This window comes from Silurus meridionalis, chromosome 24 (assembly GCF_014805685.1).
Source record: "Silurus meridionalis isolate SWU-2019-XX chromosome 24, ASM1480568v1, whole genome shotgun sequence".
Taxonomy (NCBI): domain Eukaryota; kingdom Metazoa; phylum Chordata; class Actinopteri; order Siluriformes; family Siluridae; genus Silurus; species Silurus meridionalis.
Window position 1 is genome coordinate 14834640 of NC_060907.1, and position 15986 is coordinate 14850625.

General features: G+C 39.8%; 1 protein-coding gene across 3 annotated transcripts; it reads right to left on the reverse strand.

The window, feature by feature from the left end:
* Positions 1 to 1579: 1579 nt before the first annotated feature.
* On the reverse strand, positions 1580 to 12481 carry setdb2 (SET domain bifurcated histone lysine methyltransferase 2). Of its 3 annotated transcripts, XM_046838396.1 has the most exons (12): positions 12393 to 12481; positions 12045 to 12154; positions 11842 to 11954; positions 9750 to 9845; positions 7281 to 7377; positions 6388 to 7176; positions 5980 to 6149; positions 2890 to 3131; positions 2608 to 2659; positions 2305 to 2486; positions 2112 to 2200; positions 1580 to 1993 (listed from the first exon to the last, which is right to left on the reverse strand). In XM_046838396.1, exons 4-12 carry the CDS (start codon positions 9829 to 9831, stop codon positions 1876 to 1878), a joined length of 1821 nt encoding a protein of 606 aa, XP_046694352.1. In that variant the 5' UTR covers positions 9832 to 9845; positions 11842 to 11954; positions 12045 to 12154; positions 12393 to 12481; the 3' UTR covers positions 1580 to 1875. The 3 variants fall into 3 exon arrangements, 2 of the variants coding, with proteins under 2 accessions (XP_046694352.1, XP_046694351.1); XM_046838395.1 differs by having other exon boundaries at positions 12045 to 12474; XR_006924281.1 differs by having other exon boundaries at positions 1936 to 1993; positions 2112 to 2195; positions 12045 to 12474.
* Positions 12482 to 15986: the final 3505 nt, after the last annotated feature.

Consider the following 15986-nt stretch of genomic DNA (forward strand, 5'->3'; position numbering starts at 1 on the left):
AACAGTAATACCACGAGCACTGGAGTGTGAGATTATAAATAATGTTCATTTTATAGTCTTATACAGTCATTTAAAGTTGTGGATCCAGGAGCTCCTGAGCAACTCATAAAATAGCTCAACATCTTAGATCATTATAGATCAACACCAGCTTCTCCATGCAAGGTGTTTGACAAAGTAGGTGTGTCCTCAAACAATCAATTCACTACCAAAATATCTCTAACAAATCTGTCCAGCATTCTAGTGAAAATAATGTTAAATGTTCTTTATATTTTTCAGTTCACTTCATGGTGACTACACACCTGTGACCTCCTCTTCACCCACAAGATGAGACACAGGTGTAGCCTAGTTTTTGTGCTTACTTTTGTTTCTCAAACATGAAACTGCCAGAATTTTTTAAAAAGTGTTATACTAATGTTCAAAGCTTTGTGTAGTTCAAATTTATAATAATGAAATTCATAAGAAATTCTTTGCGTACATATCTAGAGTCTAGATATGTCTAGACAGATATGTCTAGTCTAGATAGAGTCTAGCTGTGAGGGCTGTGTTCCAATCCATGTGGCTTTCTGCACAACCCATTCCTCATGTAGTCCTCATTCACTGTTATAACCTCTTCTGGGAAGATGTTCCACTAGGTTTGGGAGTGTGGAGATTTCTGATCATTCAGCTACAAGGGTGTTACAGTCAGGATTTAATGGAGTTGAGATGAGGAGGTGAGGAGTTCTAGAGTGCAGTTAGTGTTTACTTATTCATCCCGAATGCTGTTCAGTAGGGTTGAGGCTCTATCAGAGCTCTATAGTAGGGCACTCATCTTCACATCTTGCACAACCCATGTAAAGCATATCTTCATGGAGCTGGCTTTGTGAACAGGGGCATTGCTGGGCAACAGGTTTGGGTTTCTGAGTTCAAGTGAAAGAAAGATTTCATTCTACTGCGTTCAAAGATTCTATACAATTGCGTACGGTTCGAGGGAGAACCGCTTAAAGTCAGTTGTCCCAATACTTTTGTTCGTATAGTATTTATATATAGTACTGGAGTATTTCTGAAGCTTTAAATAAAACAGTGACCCTGGCGATTATATTACATCTCTTGTGTATGAGGGGGTTTTGTTAGTGTATGATCATTACGATGGATGTTCATGTCATTGAGTTAACTGTTTTTTTAGTATGCAAACAAGGAGATAAAAATGTGAAATTCTGCCTGGAGATCCATGAAATTACGGAGTAACATGGGAGCTTTGAGGGTGGATTTGAACTGGTGTTAATGTCAACAGTCTGCTACACCTGGTCCTCATCACTACACACGATAACATTGTTCATCTGCAATAAATAGACATTCGGTGCAACCCGGATGAGTAGGGGTTTCCTCTTGAGTCTGGTTCCTCTCAAGGTTTCTTCCTCATGCGATCTCAGGGAGTTTTTCCTTTCCACTGTTGCCACCAGCTCGCTCATCAGGGACAAACGTACACTTATAAAGAACATATACATTTTTTATTACCACATTTTCCTTGTAAAGCTGCTTTGAGATGATTAATTGTTATACAAATAAAAATGAATTGAAATTGAAAAAGGGAGGCAACAACTTGAAGATCATTCGTACAGCTTTAATCTTTAAATGACATTACAGTGCAATGAACAGGAGATCGGTATATCAGCCTTCCACATCATCATCATCATCATCATCATCATCATCGAAAAGCACAAGCTTGACAAAGCTGTTTGTGAACGATGCAGATTTTTTTACCTGCATCAATATCAATATTATTAACCGTAAAAAAAATTACATTAGAATTTTGTATAAAAAACAAAACAAACAAACACTGTCAAACACCAGCTTCACCAATTATTGTAAACTTGTTTCACATCATTGGTCATGTGATCAGATGATAACTGCTTGGCAGTCATTTGAACCACACAGACATGGTACCTCATGCTCAGGATCACTTCCAGATTTATAGGAATAATTCCAGGTCAGCTCGGTTCCTGCCCTGATCGACCTGAAAAACGGTTAAATGTCAAATCACTGGACCGTGTGTGTGTGTGTGTGTGTGTGTGTGTGTGTGTGTGTGTGTGTGTGTGTGGTGGGGTTTTTTTTTGAGATCCTAAACAACTTACCTGCATGTAAAGAAAGCAATCACTGGGAATTTGGGATCATGGGTGTCCACAAAGACGTTCTGGACGAAGAGGTTTGGATTACAGCTGTGCTAAAAAAAAAAAAAAAAAGGACAACAAAATAATGTCAGAACACAAACACTCATCCATTTGAAGCGTCCGTTCATTTTTTTTTTTTTATTGCAGTGCTCCTTACGTTAATAAACCGTGCCACGTTTCCTTCTTTCGAAGCGTCGAGGTAATAGATTTTTTCCTGACAGCCGGGTTTTCCTTCTGCTCTCGGCACCGTCTGATCTCGGCGTACGCCGCCGCCGTTTCCTTTGTCGTCCAACCGGAGCCTTTTCCTCGCCACCTCTTCGCAACGATAGTTTTTTATTTCTACCAGTTAAAAAAAGATACAGAAATATACAAAAAATACTCATCTATAAAAAAAAAGAGAGAGAAAAAAAAAAAGGTTTAACATTCTTTCATGAGTATGAACGAGGTGTGTAATTATTACCTGTATGATTGGAATTAGGTGATGAACAGTCGTTCGATTTGTCCTGGTTATCCTGAAATATCAATGTATATTTAATAAAAAAAGGGAAAAAAAGAAAAATATTTACTGCCATTTAAAAGTCAGTGCTCAGCTGAACCTGTTCAAACGGTGGAAGTAACCCGAGAGAGAGCACTGATTATACATGTTCATAAAATCTCAATCTCACAAGTCCAGGCGCTTAAATGTCCTTTTGTTACTGCAGTTTGCATGAACAGTGTAAAGCATATAAAGCACATAACTCACCGTGTGCTCCAGCTGTTCCCTCTGCCCATCCAGCTGTGTAGAGAGCTGGTCTGCAGGCCTCTGGATCACAGGAACGTAAAGTGGTGGCGAGGTATCCAGTGTCTCAGCGATCGTTTTCTTCTGCCCTGAGGAAAGTGTCCACTCCTCCACCACCTCCACCTCGTCGTCCGAAAGCTGATCCTCCTTCGAGATTTTACAGAGAAGGGGCTCCTCCGAGTTCCTCCCAAGTCGGAGAACAACACCTAGAACATGACACAAGAGAAGTTTGCTATCCAACATTCAAATGAACCTGTGCAAGATGGCACCGCGGATGTCTTTCTTTCTTTTTGTTTACTGTCTGTGTGTTTGGTTGCCCTGCCATGATAACTTACACTAGAGAAGATCTGCTAAACATCAGGCAGTTCACTCAAGACATTTTTTCACCAGTTTTTACAAACCTGGAAAGTTTTTTGGAGCTCTAAGTTGAAGGAGCAGCAGCTGCTCTTTATGGTACATGGAGGAGACGCCGTTGGGGAAAGCGCGCTGGCACGCTAGTGAAGCTACAACAGAGGGGATTTAGAACTGCGCTGCCATCGATTCACCTAGCGAACCTCCAATCATTGCCGAAACAAAATGGACGAACTGACTCTTCTTAACGGAACAAACAAATACTTTGTATGCTTTGCTGCTCTCTGTTTTCCCAAAACTTAGGATCGGGCAAAATGAAAAACACGGAATCTGCTTTTACGTTGGTGTACAGATGTCGCTGTGCTGGATAAATACTGCAGCCCAAACATGGCATCGCTGTTCATAAACTGTAAACCGGGAATTTTCCTCGTTCTTCTGACCGGAGTTTACATCCCAAATCCTGGCATTCCAAATATCCAGCTTGGAGCACAAACATTCGGATTCTCTTTTTATTATCCTTGGAGACTTTAACAGAGCAAAACTAACACTTGAACTTTTAAAATACAGGCAGCATATTATTGTCCCACAAGAGGAAAACACTGAATCATTGCTACACCATTCTTAAAGATGCATATCGCTCTGTACCTTGGGCAGCCTTGGGGAACTCCGATCACTGCTTGGTTCATCTTATTCCAACATACAGGCAGAAACTAAAATCTGCTAAGCCTGTAGTCAAAACAGTGAAGAAGAACTACAAGAGTGCTTTTGAGGAGTGTTTTTGGGGCTGGAACTGACAGCCTGGATAAACTTAATGACACTGTGACATCTTATATCAGTTTTTGTGAAGACTTGTGTGTGCCAACCAAAACCTTCTGCAAATTCAGTAACAACAAGCCATGGTTCACAGTCAAACTGAAAAAACTGTGACATTCCAAGAAGATACCTTCAGAGGGGAAGACAAAGCACTGTATAAGCAGGCCAGGAATCTACTGACAGAAGGGATCAGAATAGCCAAAAGAAGCTACTCTGAAAAGCTCCTAGCCCAGACGGTGTCTCTTCCTGCTGTCTCAAAGCATGTGCTGACCAACTGGCTCCCATCTTCACCCATATCTTCAACAGGTCCCCTCCTGCTTTAAACTCTCCACAATCATCCCGGTCCACAAGAAACCCTTCATCAGTGGACTAATTGACTACAGGTCTGTCGCTCTGACATCTGTTGTCATGAAGACCTCTGAGCAGATGGTATTGGCCCACCTAATGTCTGTAACAGAACAGCTGCTAGATCCCCTACAGTTTGCCTACCGAGCAAACAGATCGGTGAATGATGCAGTCAACATGGGGCTGCACTACATTCTGCAACACCTTGACTGCCCAGGGACATATGCCTAGGTTCTGTTTGTCGACTTCAGTTCGGCTTTTAATACAAGAATTCCGGAAATTCTCCACTCCAAGCTCCTAAAACTCACTATACCCCCTGCCATCTGTCAGTGGATCATCTCCCTCTATACTAATGACTGCACCTCAAGTGACCCAACTGTTAAACTCCTGAAATTTGCAGATGATACTACTTTCATCTGACTCATCCAAGATGGTGACGAGTCTGCATATCAGCAGGAGGTGAAGCGGCTTGTGCTATGGTGCCTAATAACCTAGAGCTAAACACGTTTAAAACTGTGGAGATGATCATGGACTTCAGGAAACACCCCTCGGCATTCTCCTCTTCACAATATCCAACAGCCCTGTGTCATCTGTGGAGACCTTCAAGTTTCTGGGAACTACCATTTCCCAAGTGAAATGGGAGTCCAACATAAACTCCATTCTCAAAAAGGCCCAGCAAAGGATGTACTTTCTACGCCAATTAAGGAAGTACGGTCTGCCACAGGAGCTGTTGATGCAGTTCTACACTACAGTCATTAAATCTGTCCTGTGCTCATCAATCACCATCTGTTTTGGAGCAGCAACAAAACAGGACAGAAACAGACTGCAGCAAACAGGTAAAACTGCAGAAAAAAATAATGATGCTTCCCTGTCAGTAGTGAAAAATCACTACTGACACTTTACACCCTGGACACAATCTCTTTCAGCTCATCCCTTCTGGAAGGTGCTACAGAACTCTGTTTACCAAAACCGCCAGATACAGGAACAGTTTCTTTCCCCAGGCAATCAGCCTCATTAACAACTGATCTTAATTATATTTCCTGCTTCATATCTATAAGTACTGCCTTATCAGAACTGTCAGTCATCACATCATCCATATATGTTACAGACTATTACTTTCTTTTGGCTTCTCCCATTAGGGGTCGCCACAGCGGATCATCCGTATTCATGAGCTGCATGTTCTATTTGGCACGTTTTTACGCTGGATGCCCTTTCTAACGCAACCCTCCCCATTTATCTGGGCTTGGGACTACCATGCACTCTCACACTTTATTTACATCACTGATGTTATATACTCTGTATCGCTATTTAATACTCGTACTGTCTATAGTGTTTCACACTGTCTGTTTTGTCTTGTATAGCCTGTTTTGTCTTGTCTGTTTTGTCTTGTATAGTCCAAGCTGAATGTGTAGGGTTATTTATGTCCGTATTTTTGAGAGTCACTAACAGCTGGAACCGAATTCCTTGTGTCTATCAACACACTTGGCCAATAAACCTGATTCTGATTCTAAAATGTCATACACAGCACTTAAGAGCAATAGTCACCTGCGTAAGTGCAGACAAAGGTGCCCTCGTCGAGGTCATCACGGCAACGCACACCCCATCCCTTGTCGTTGGTGCGAAACACCTGCAGGCGAGCACGGAGTCCGTGCTGGACCACACGATTCTGACAACTGCTTTTCTTGCAACTACACCACGGACCACATTCATACAGCCTGTGGAGCAGTGCAAAGTGATTATACAACGTAAAGGGAATCTGTTCTTTTCCTTTTAGATATTTTATGTAATATTATAGTTAAGTTTTCTTCTAGGTTAAGGTCAGGCAGGATAGCCCCTTTCACATATTAAGAAGTGAATCTACAAATATTGTTTCTACTTTTTCCACTTTCGGGCACTACAATGAATCAATAGTCACTGCTCCTTTTCTAAACGATCTGCAGTTCATGTTCTTACCCAGAGGCCACGGGTTGATTTAACCGGAGGTGACTATAAAGCTGGTCTGCCTTTGCCCCGGCCTTTAGAGACAGCTGAAGACACACACAGCTGGAAGGATTCGTGCATCCATCTTTGCAGTCGCAACACGTCCGGAAAAACGGCGCCTTGCTTAGGAAGCAGCCGTGTGGCCAGCGATTCTTACGGTAGCGAAACTCTTTTGGTCGCACGCCATCCAAGTCGTTACACAGAGTAACCGGGACGGCTTCCATCCCCCGACTTATGTCTCTTTCAAAAATACTGGTTGTAGGAGAAGGTGAAGCAGGAGCAAGCGGTCTTGGCTGGGCCTGGCGTTCTGGTAGAACCTGTGGATTGAAGCTGAAGTTGGTCTGCTGCAGGACCCCGAGGCTTTTGGTCTGGCGTAAAAATTGATACACTTCATCCATGCAGCGCAGGCCCCGCCCACAGGGAGCTTTATAGAGCACGTCGGTGTCCAATTCCTCTTGCGCTGAAAACGCGAGTGGCTTGGCGCAATGCCGCTGGAAACGGCAAAGAAGAGGCACTCGCAAGGGGTTGTGGCCGAGAAAGTGGTCCGAGTGAGACGGGAGGTGAGACATACAGTCTGGGCAGCATTCATGCTGTTGATAAGAAAACTGGACGGGTGATACGGGGGCCAGCTGGTCATCTGATATGAGATATGTTGGCGACAGCAGGGTCATATAGTCGTACGTGTCTAACTTCCCTGATAACGTAGCATCGTTTCTGCCTGAGGGAGACGTTTGACTGATATCTGAACCGGGCTCAGGGTTCCTTTATAAAAACAAACAAAAAAATAAAACAAGAAAGAAAAAATTATAATCAGTTGAGACTACAGAAAAAGGCGAGACTACAGTAAGACACTGCAAGAGAGAAACCTTGATGCGTCGTCATGTGAGGTGTCTTCCGGCACAGGCGGTTCCTTCATTTTCACGATAGTGCAATGCGAGTCTGATACTGACACGGTCAGGATGTCTGTAAGATTCAAGAATTTTATCGGTCACAGATGTAGTCATACGCAGAAAACTTGCAGTAAAATGGAAAAATAGGAAATATAAGAAAACAAGGGAATTTTGGAAATATGTTAAGTGGGAATTTTACCAGGAATTTTTGGGAATTTATAAGGCTGCAACAACCAATCGATAATAACCGACAATTAAGTCTGTTGTCAACTAATGCTGTTATCGATTAGTTGGGCTGTTCAAGTTACGGTTTAGCGTGACTGAGAGAAACACAGCCGCGTACGAAAATGGCGGAGTATTTTCAAAGTCAACCGGCAGCAGGGAAAAGTGTGCGTCCCAAGTCTTCCAAGTCATGGGAATATAATAAACGCAACAAAGAAAACTGTAACCTGAAAGTTATGCAATCACACTAGTATGACGGATGAAGGTGAAACATCAGCACGGTGAGTAAAAACTGTAAAATCCTAATGGTACAGGTTAATGAAGCGCTATTGTGTAAACTGTTGGTTTGTAACTTCGGGAAAGTCGCACTGGATCTGTTCTGTCATGACTCGCAAGCATCAGGTTGCGTAATCAGCTGTGATGAATTCAATAAAAACAGTGCGAACAAACACTAAATCCCTTTACACTTTTCATCACTTTAGTAACTTCTCTGTTTTCAATCGAGATTTACTGCAACTTTACTACGTTCAAATGCTTGTTTCCAATGTTTGTATATTTCATTTATGCATATATAATTTAACTATTACACAAAATATAATTAATTATATATTTTAAATGCTTATATTTTCACTAATGAACAAAATTTCTATTTTCTAAACAAATATGGTCAAAGCAATGAATTGAATTATATTTCATATTGATTTTTTTTTTAAAGCACGATTGTCACCTGCAATTATCATTAAAAACCATACCAATGTTGATTTACACAAATTGCGTTGCCTTTCATACTCGAATACTGTTTTCTTTATGTTGTTTACAGAAAGAACCAATCCAGCATGAGTGAATTTGTTTACAGGAGAAACCCCCTATGCTCTCAACAAGCAGCTACTATAAACTTTTAAAATACTAAATTAATCACAGTTCAACTCAATATGTGTCTTTAGCTTTCTTTAAAGTACACTTTTATACATAAATACCCTAAATTAGGGTTTTATACAGTTATAATAAGCATGTATTATATTATAAACAGCTGATAAAATTTAGTATTTTATCTGATTCAATAAAAAATTTAAATAATTGATAGTTGCAGCCCTAGAAATGTATATAAACTGTATCATATACAAACATAAATATAAACATTTTGTTTGGTCATAAGCTGACATGCATGCAAAATGATACTGCTTCAAATAATCACATTTTTGACTTAATTGTTAGTAGAATTTTGTTGCATAAAAGCACAGCACAAGGAGCTTTTGAAAATAAATGTTTGTAATATTTGGGTTATTTGTGTGAAAACTTAAGATGAACACTAATTGACATTATATAAATGATGTGTTGTGTTATGGAGGAATGCACAATGCATGTAGGGGGCGTGGCCTCAGTGGCCCTGCTGTAAATGTGCTGTGTGCATGTGATGGATGAATGTGCAGGAAAGAAATTCGACTGAAATTGAAATAAATCTGGTTGTTTGAACCAAAATCATACTGCAAGATTTTTTTTTCCAACTACATTAAAGTTTCCTTTCATAGGTTCACCTACCATTTAGTAAATTCCCAGTTTATTCCCATGGAAAGTGTGCGGTCTTAAAAATTGGTCATAACCAGAGAGACACTGAGATTAGAACACACAGAACATTAAAAGCCTAAAAATAATTGTGTTAAAATAAAACCATTTTCTTTTTATTTGAAAAATGACGCCTGCGTTTTACGGCTTTTGGCAGACACTCTTATACACTAACTTATTCGTTGAGGGTTAAGGGCCTTTCTCAAAAGGCCCAGCAAGAGCAGCTTATTGGTGGTGGGATTTGAACTCATGACCTTCTGATCAAAAGTCCAATTTCTGCTGAGCTACCCATTTTCCCATTGACTTTTCATTTCCTTTTTCCGTGAACCATTAAAAAAAATATATATAAATCTATAAGAATGTGGAACTGATAATATAAAAAAAACACGATGAGTCAAAGCAAACATCTCTAACTTCTGCTAATTAAGTTTAATCAACTGAAAAAGCAAAAAGGAATCATGTTTAGGATTTTTTTTTAATTGCTCCTATAAACCTCAACATGTCTTTAAAAGGTAATTCTTACACCAAGATAATTTTCAATATGAAAGATTAAGTTTCTGAAAAATCTGAATCATCGTTATTTAAACTCTTTTATCGAAACTCTTGAACATGAATGTAAATGACTGTGTGAATGTGTCATGTAATAGAGGAGGATAGTACCTTCTCCGATCAGCACCTCTTCAAAAGAATCATTCCTCCATGCTGAATTGAGTGAGATCTCCGACTCTAGAATGATATTCATGCCTTGGATGTAGCCTGAGCAAAAAAAAACAAGTGCAGGGAGTGAAAACCGTTTATTAAAAGCAGTTAATTAATAAGACCTGACAGATGCTTAAACATTTACTGAACAACACAAGCATGTCCAAACGGCGCACTGGTCACTAGGTTTTGGTACCCGTTTCTACCTGCAACCTGAAAGACAGCTGGTTGAAGACTCACTAACAATACTGTTCCAAATAGTTACTAATTCTTTCTCATATATCACTGATATATATATAAAGGTTAGATAAAGAATGAATGATAAGAACTTAAAGCCCGGGTGGTGTCTGAGCGTCGGTCGGAGAGCGGCAGCCGTTTTGTGGCCGATGCTCGATGTTTAATCAGTGGCGGAGCTCGTCGGCGAGAAAGAGAACTCTGATTGGCTATTCGGCTTAGCGAATGAGCACACGAGTCAAAATTGAAACCCATCTGTTGTCATTGCTGCTTTTGTCTTTGCAGCTTAGCAGACATGATTGAAAAATAGCTGCACGGATCCGTTAAGAACAATTGCAGCAGGTGTAAACGCTGCTTGTTTTATATATTCACAGTTGTCGCTCTTCCTGTTTCCTTGTTTGAATGCCGAATACAGACTACAGAACCTGCTGGTATGAGAGAATTATGTTCTCTCACGCAAGAGCAGAACGTATACGTGCAGTTTGGTGTGTCAGATGCGCCTGCCTAATAATCGGCCTAATTTGCAGCACAAATGGCCGAAGCCGATTAATGAAAAAATACCAAAAATCTTTCAATTAAATAAGGACAAAAAAGTCACTTGATCAATGAGTCAGTGAAACAATGAGTGAGTAAGACATTACTAGAGTTATTCATATATACCGAGTCTGCAAGTCTGTTGGTCAATCGATCCGTGAGTCAATAAATAAGTCATTAAGGCAGTCAGTGAGTAAATCATTCTTTCATTCATTCGATCAGTGTGTGAGTCAGTGAGTTAATAAGTCAGTGAGTCATATAATTAGCGAGCCAGTCATTAAGAGTTAATGAGTGAGTGAGTCATTCATTCATTCACCGAGTCAGCAAGTCAGCCAGTCGATCAGAGATTCAGTCACTCAAAAAGGCTCAAAATGAGTCATTAAATTATTTGATAGTGAATGAGTGAGTCAGTAAGTCAGTCATTCACTGAGTTGGCTAATCAGTAAGTGAGTCAGTGAGTCAATAAGTCAGTGGGCAAATCATTAAGACAGTCAGTGAGTGAGTGAGTGAGTCATTGAATGAGTTGGAAAGTGAGTGAGCCATTCGATCAGTCAGTCAGTGGGTCATTCATTCATTGAGTCGGTCATTAGACAGTCAGTCAATCGATCAATGAGTCAGTCAATGAGTCATACAATCAGTGAGCGAGTCATTAAAACAGTCAGTGAGTAAATCAGTCATTCAGCGAGTTGACAAGTCAGTCAGTCAGTCATTCGATTAAGTCATTCAATGAGTCGGCAAGCCAAACAATCCTTCAGTCAGCAAGTTTATAAGTCGGTGCTTCAGTCATTAAGACTGTCAGTGAGTGAGTCATTCATTTATTCACCGAGTCGGCAAGTCAGTCAGTCAGTCAGTCGACAACTGAGTCAATGAATCAGTGGGTCAGTCATTTGATTCGTACAATCAGTGAGTCAGTCATTAAGACAGTCAGTGAGTGAGTCACTTAATGAGTCAGCATGACAGGGAGTATTTTGGTATGTGAGTCAGTAGGTCAATGAACGAGTGAATGAATGACACTATGAATTGTAGTTCTGGTGTAGTTTATAAACACATGATTTAATGGCGCTGTTCAGTTTGTGTACCTAAAGATAAAAGCAAATGCTGGTAAGAAGCCCAGCTCCAGATGCCATATAAACAAAGTCTAGACGGCTGGAATAATAATATAATAATAATAATAATAATAATAATAATAATAATAACAATAACAATAATAATAATACAGCGATCTCTTTGAGCTGAGTGGGGTGTGTGTGTGTGTGTGTGTGTGTGTGTGTGTGTGTGTTTTCACATTTATCCGAGGCTGTTTTGGTTTTGATCGCTTCTCTCAGACACAACAGGAAGCCCAAGAGCTCTTCAAAAGCCACGTCCACGTCCACCTGAGCCCAAAAGTCTTCGCCCTCTCTGGAAAGCAAATGAAGGTCAGGGTTGAACGACTAAACAAACACTTGAACATTTCACACAGGATGCAGGAGGAAATGAAAACAACTTTACCGACATCCATGTTGAGGGCTGCAGTGCTGTCAGTGAATCCCTTTGGCTTCCAGTTAAACATAAACCCAGCAGCCAGTTACAGCAGGAGAACTAACTACTAAAAACAAACACTACACAACACGCAAATGTGATTTATAAATGAGTTATACCACTACTCGATGCTAACTAGGTATGAATTAGCAACACTGTTTAAAAGCGTGAACAGAAATCAGTGTGGGGTTTTAAAAACGTTTCCAAATCGCTCCTGTACTACATGCACTACATATAAATACACAAAATAAAATCTTCATTCTTTTATTTAATTTTTTCAAATCATTTCCCACACAATTTCAGCCGAAAGTCTCCCACCATGATGCTGTTTTCTTTCAATTTTGGGTCGCAATGAGACGCCAGACCAAAGCAATCCATCACCGACGCCGCCGCAGCCGAGTATCGAGCAATGGATGAGCAAGAAAGCAAAATTGAAGATTAATATTAATAAAAAAATGTATGGATAAAACATTATATAATCAAAAGATCCTATTGTCATTTGTGTAACATATGCACTATGTGGTCCAAAGTGTGTGGACGCTATTAGGGTGTTCTTCATATCCTTCACAAAGTATTGAAACATCTGATTTTCCCAGCCATATGTGGTTATTTCTCAAACTGTTATAGCAAAGCTGAAGGCACACAATTGTACAGGGTGTCTTTGGATACAGTGGGAAGAAGTAAATGTTCCTTCACTTGAACTAATAGACCCAAACATGTTCCAGGAGGACAATGCCCCTGTACACAAAGCAAACCCCATGAAGATATATGGGTTGGACTGGAAGATCTTCTGCTATTGAGCTCTGACCTCAAACCCTGTTGAACACTTTTGGGATGAATGTGAACGCTGACTGCACCACAGTCCTCATCACCTCACACATAATTTTTACTAACACTCTTTCGACTGAACGAGCACAACTCTCCACAAGCTCACTCCAAAATGTCAGGGAACATCTTCCCAGAAGAGTGGAGGAGATATATGTGTAAATTAGGAATAAATGTGGAATGTGGTGATCAAAAAACACATACCGAACTTACCATAGTCAATATTGTGTATATTGAGTTTGTTAAAGTAGTATTCAAACTCTTCAATGATAAAAGTGATAATCACTAAAAACCAGTTGTTTCACTTGTAGACACAATATATATATCAAGATCAATGATTTTAAGATTTCTATTTGTCACAAACATAGTTATATATGCAGAATACAACTTGCAGTGAAATGCAAACCTGATCGGCTGCTCAGAAAATTGTGCATTAAATAACAGGGACTATACGTTTAAATTAAGAGAAAATATGAGCATATAAAAGAAAATAAGTGAGAATATATTAGATAATGATAAAGTGGTATTGCAAATATAGTTAGTGTGCAAAAGGTAAATATAAATTTGATAGATTTTACTTACACCAAGTCAAAATGCGTTCTATAGCCCCAGTGTAAAACGATTTCAGGATTACTGGAAAACTCTGAGTTTCCGCAGCTGCTGAAGATGATACAGTCTTTGTCTAGATTTCACACACACACACACACACACACACACACACACACACAGACACAGAGCACAAGGACAACATGTTAGATACACTTGTTGTCCTTGTGCTACAGAGAAGGTTTGGAAGGTTTGGAAAATGCTGTGATGTCTAACAAGTCAAACTAGATAGTGGTTTGGATGGTTCACAATAAAACTGTGGTCTCAATAAGACTGTGTGCCAAATGCATTTTTTTTTTTAAATGTGTCTGGGTGCTTTTCTACACTGTTACATTGCAGAAATTGTAATGGTGGCAAAAGAAAAATGGTGTTAACCAATAAAAAGTGGGTGTTCCATAGATTGTTGAAGAGGGAATACATCAATCAGGCATAACATTATGACCACCTACATAATATTGTGTTGGTCATCCTTTTGCTACCGAAACAGTTCTGACCATCAAGCATAACCAGCATTAACTCCTTCAGCAATTTGAGCTACAGAAGCTTGACTGTTGGATCGGGCCACACGGGTCAGCCTTCGCTCCCTACGTGAAGCAATGAGCCTCGGTCTTTCATGACCCTGTCGTAAAGTGTAGGTGTAGTAAACAAACTTGTTACTACTTTACCATTTGGGATTAGAATTTTAATAGTATTTACATGATAACCAGATAAACTAAAGCAATAAAACAAATCCAAAGCTTACTTTATAAGTCTAAATATCTGGGAAAATATTTTACTATTTACAAAATGTGAAAGCCACCCTGCAAATATGTCCGCTTATAGACGGGCTCTAAGTTCTGACAACACACACACACACACACACTCTCTCTCTCTCTCTCTCTCTCTCTCTCTCTCTCTCTCTCTATTCTCTTGACCTTATCTGTAAAGTGTGAGAATGCAGGTGGTGTTGTTATGACTTTTGATGGGAACCTTTTCTGTTCCCGTGGGCAAACTCCACCCACATTGACCAACAAGCCGTGTTGTGGGGAATAAGTGGAAGAAGCTGGATAAAATTAATTTGCATGCATACTTGAGGGGTCCTCATCGTGAATGGGGTCTATAAATTAAAGAATAAATCAAAAGCCAGTCTGTGGGATGCTGAGACAAGCAGGGCTATATTTAGTATATTTTTAATATTTTCTTCATAGCAGTGGTGGACAAAGTACACAAACCATGTAGTTGAGTAAAATATGACTCCAGTGAAAGTGCTCCCTTTAAACATTCACTTGAGTAAAAGTACAAAAGTATTTCCCTTCAAATGTACTTAAGTATCCAAAGAACTATAATTTATTATGGCTCTAATGCTTTCTTGTCATAAGACTCCTTGCTTAATCAACTCAGTTTATGTGAAAAGATTCTAATATTCCTCAGCACACTGATCTATAGATAGAATTATATTAAGTTAAATGCTAATTGATAAGTTCTGTAAAATTATCATGAGCCCAAAACCTTAAAAAAAATCACCTAATAAAGCCACAGGTTGAACTGATGCTGAACTGTATGTTGGTGATCAGTAGATACACAAGCTGCAATCAAAACCAGTTCAAAACAGAACTCAACCGTGATTGGAGGATCGCTGCGTGTTTAATCAGTTACGTTTTTATCCTCATAAATAACAAGGAATGACTGGTTTGGTAAAATGTACTTGAGTAAAAAGTGAGATATTAGACTTTGAAATGGACTGAAGTTAAAGTAAAAGTTTCCACAAATGGAAATACTTCAGTAAAGTACAGATACGCAAAAAAGCTACTTAATTGCAGTAACAAATTACATTTACGGAGTAATCCAATTTGATAATCGAGAGAAAAGGGCTGTCAGATGGAAAACAGACAAGCTGGCAGTTATTAGTACAGCGTGGAAAAAGTAGATAGAGCAACTTCCAATACTCTAGAACACAAGTCCTAATGTCACAGTGGATGAAAGGCTAGTGGCATTCAGAGGTAACTGCCTAGACAATATATACCTTCCAAACCAGCTAAATATGGCATAAACATCTGGGCAACATGTGATGCAAACACACTGGAGAGCTGTTTGGAGGAGCCCCAGAGAAGAATCAGGATACAAGGGTCGTGCTTGACATGGCACATGGGGTCACAACATAGCCTGTGACAATTTTTTCTACAAAGCTACAACTTCAGGAGATTTTAAAGAGAAAGCTCACAGAACAAGGGCTGAACTCACTACTGAGCAGCTGGTAATCAAAAACAGGGCCCATCAGTCTTCCATGTTTGCCTCCACAGACACCACAGCCCTGTGTGTTATTGCACCAAATAGGGAGAAAAGGTTGCACAAAAATGCTGAAATCAGCACAAGAGAGGGCCAAAAAAAACAAGTATGATCTAAAACTACAATGCAACTTGAATAAAGTCACGGGGTCCTACAGCACTAAGCGAATGACTGCGTGCTGGCTGCTGGTCAAATTAGACAGAATGTATCAGCCTA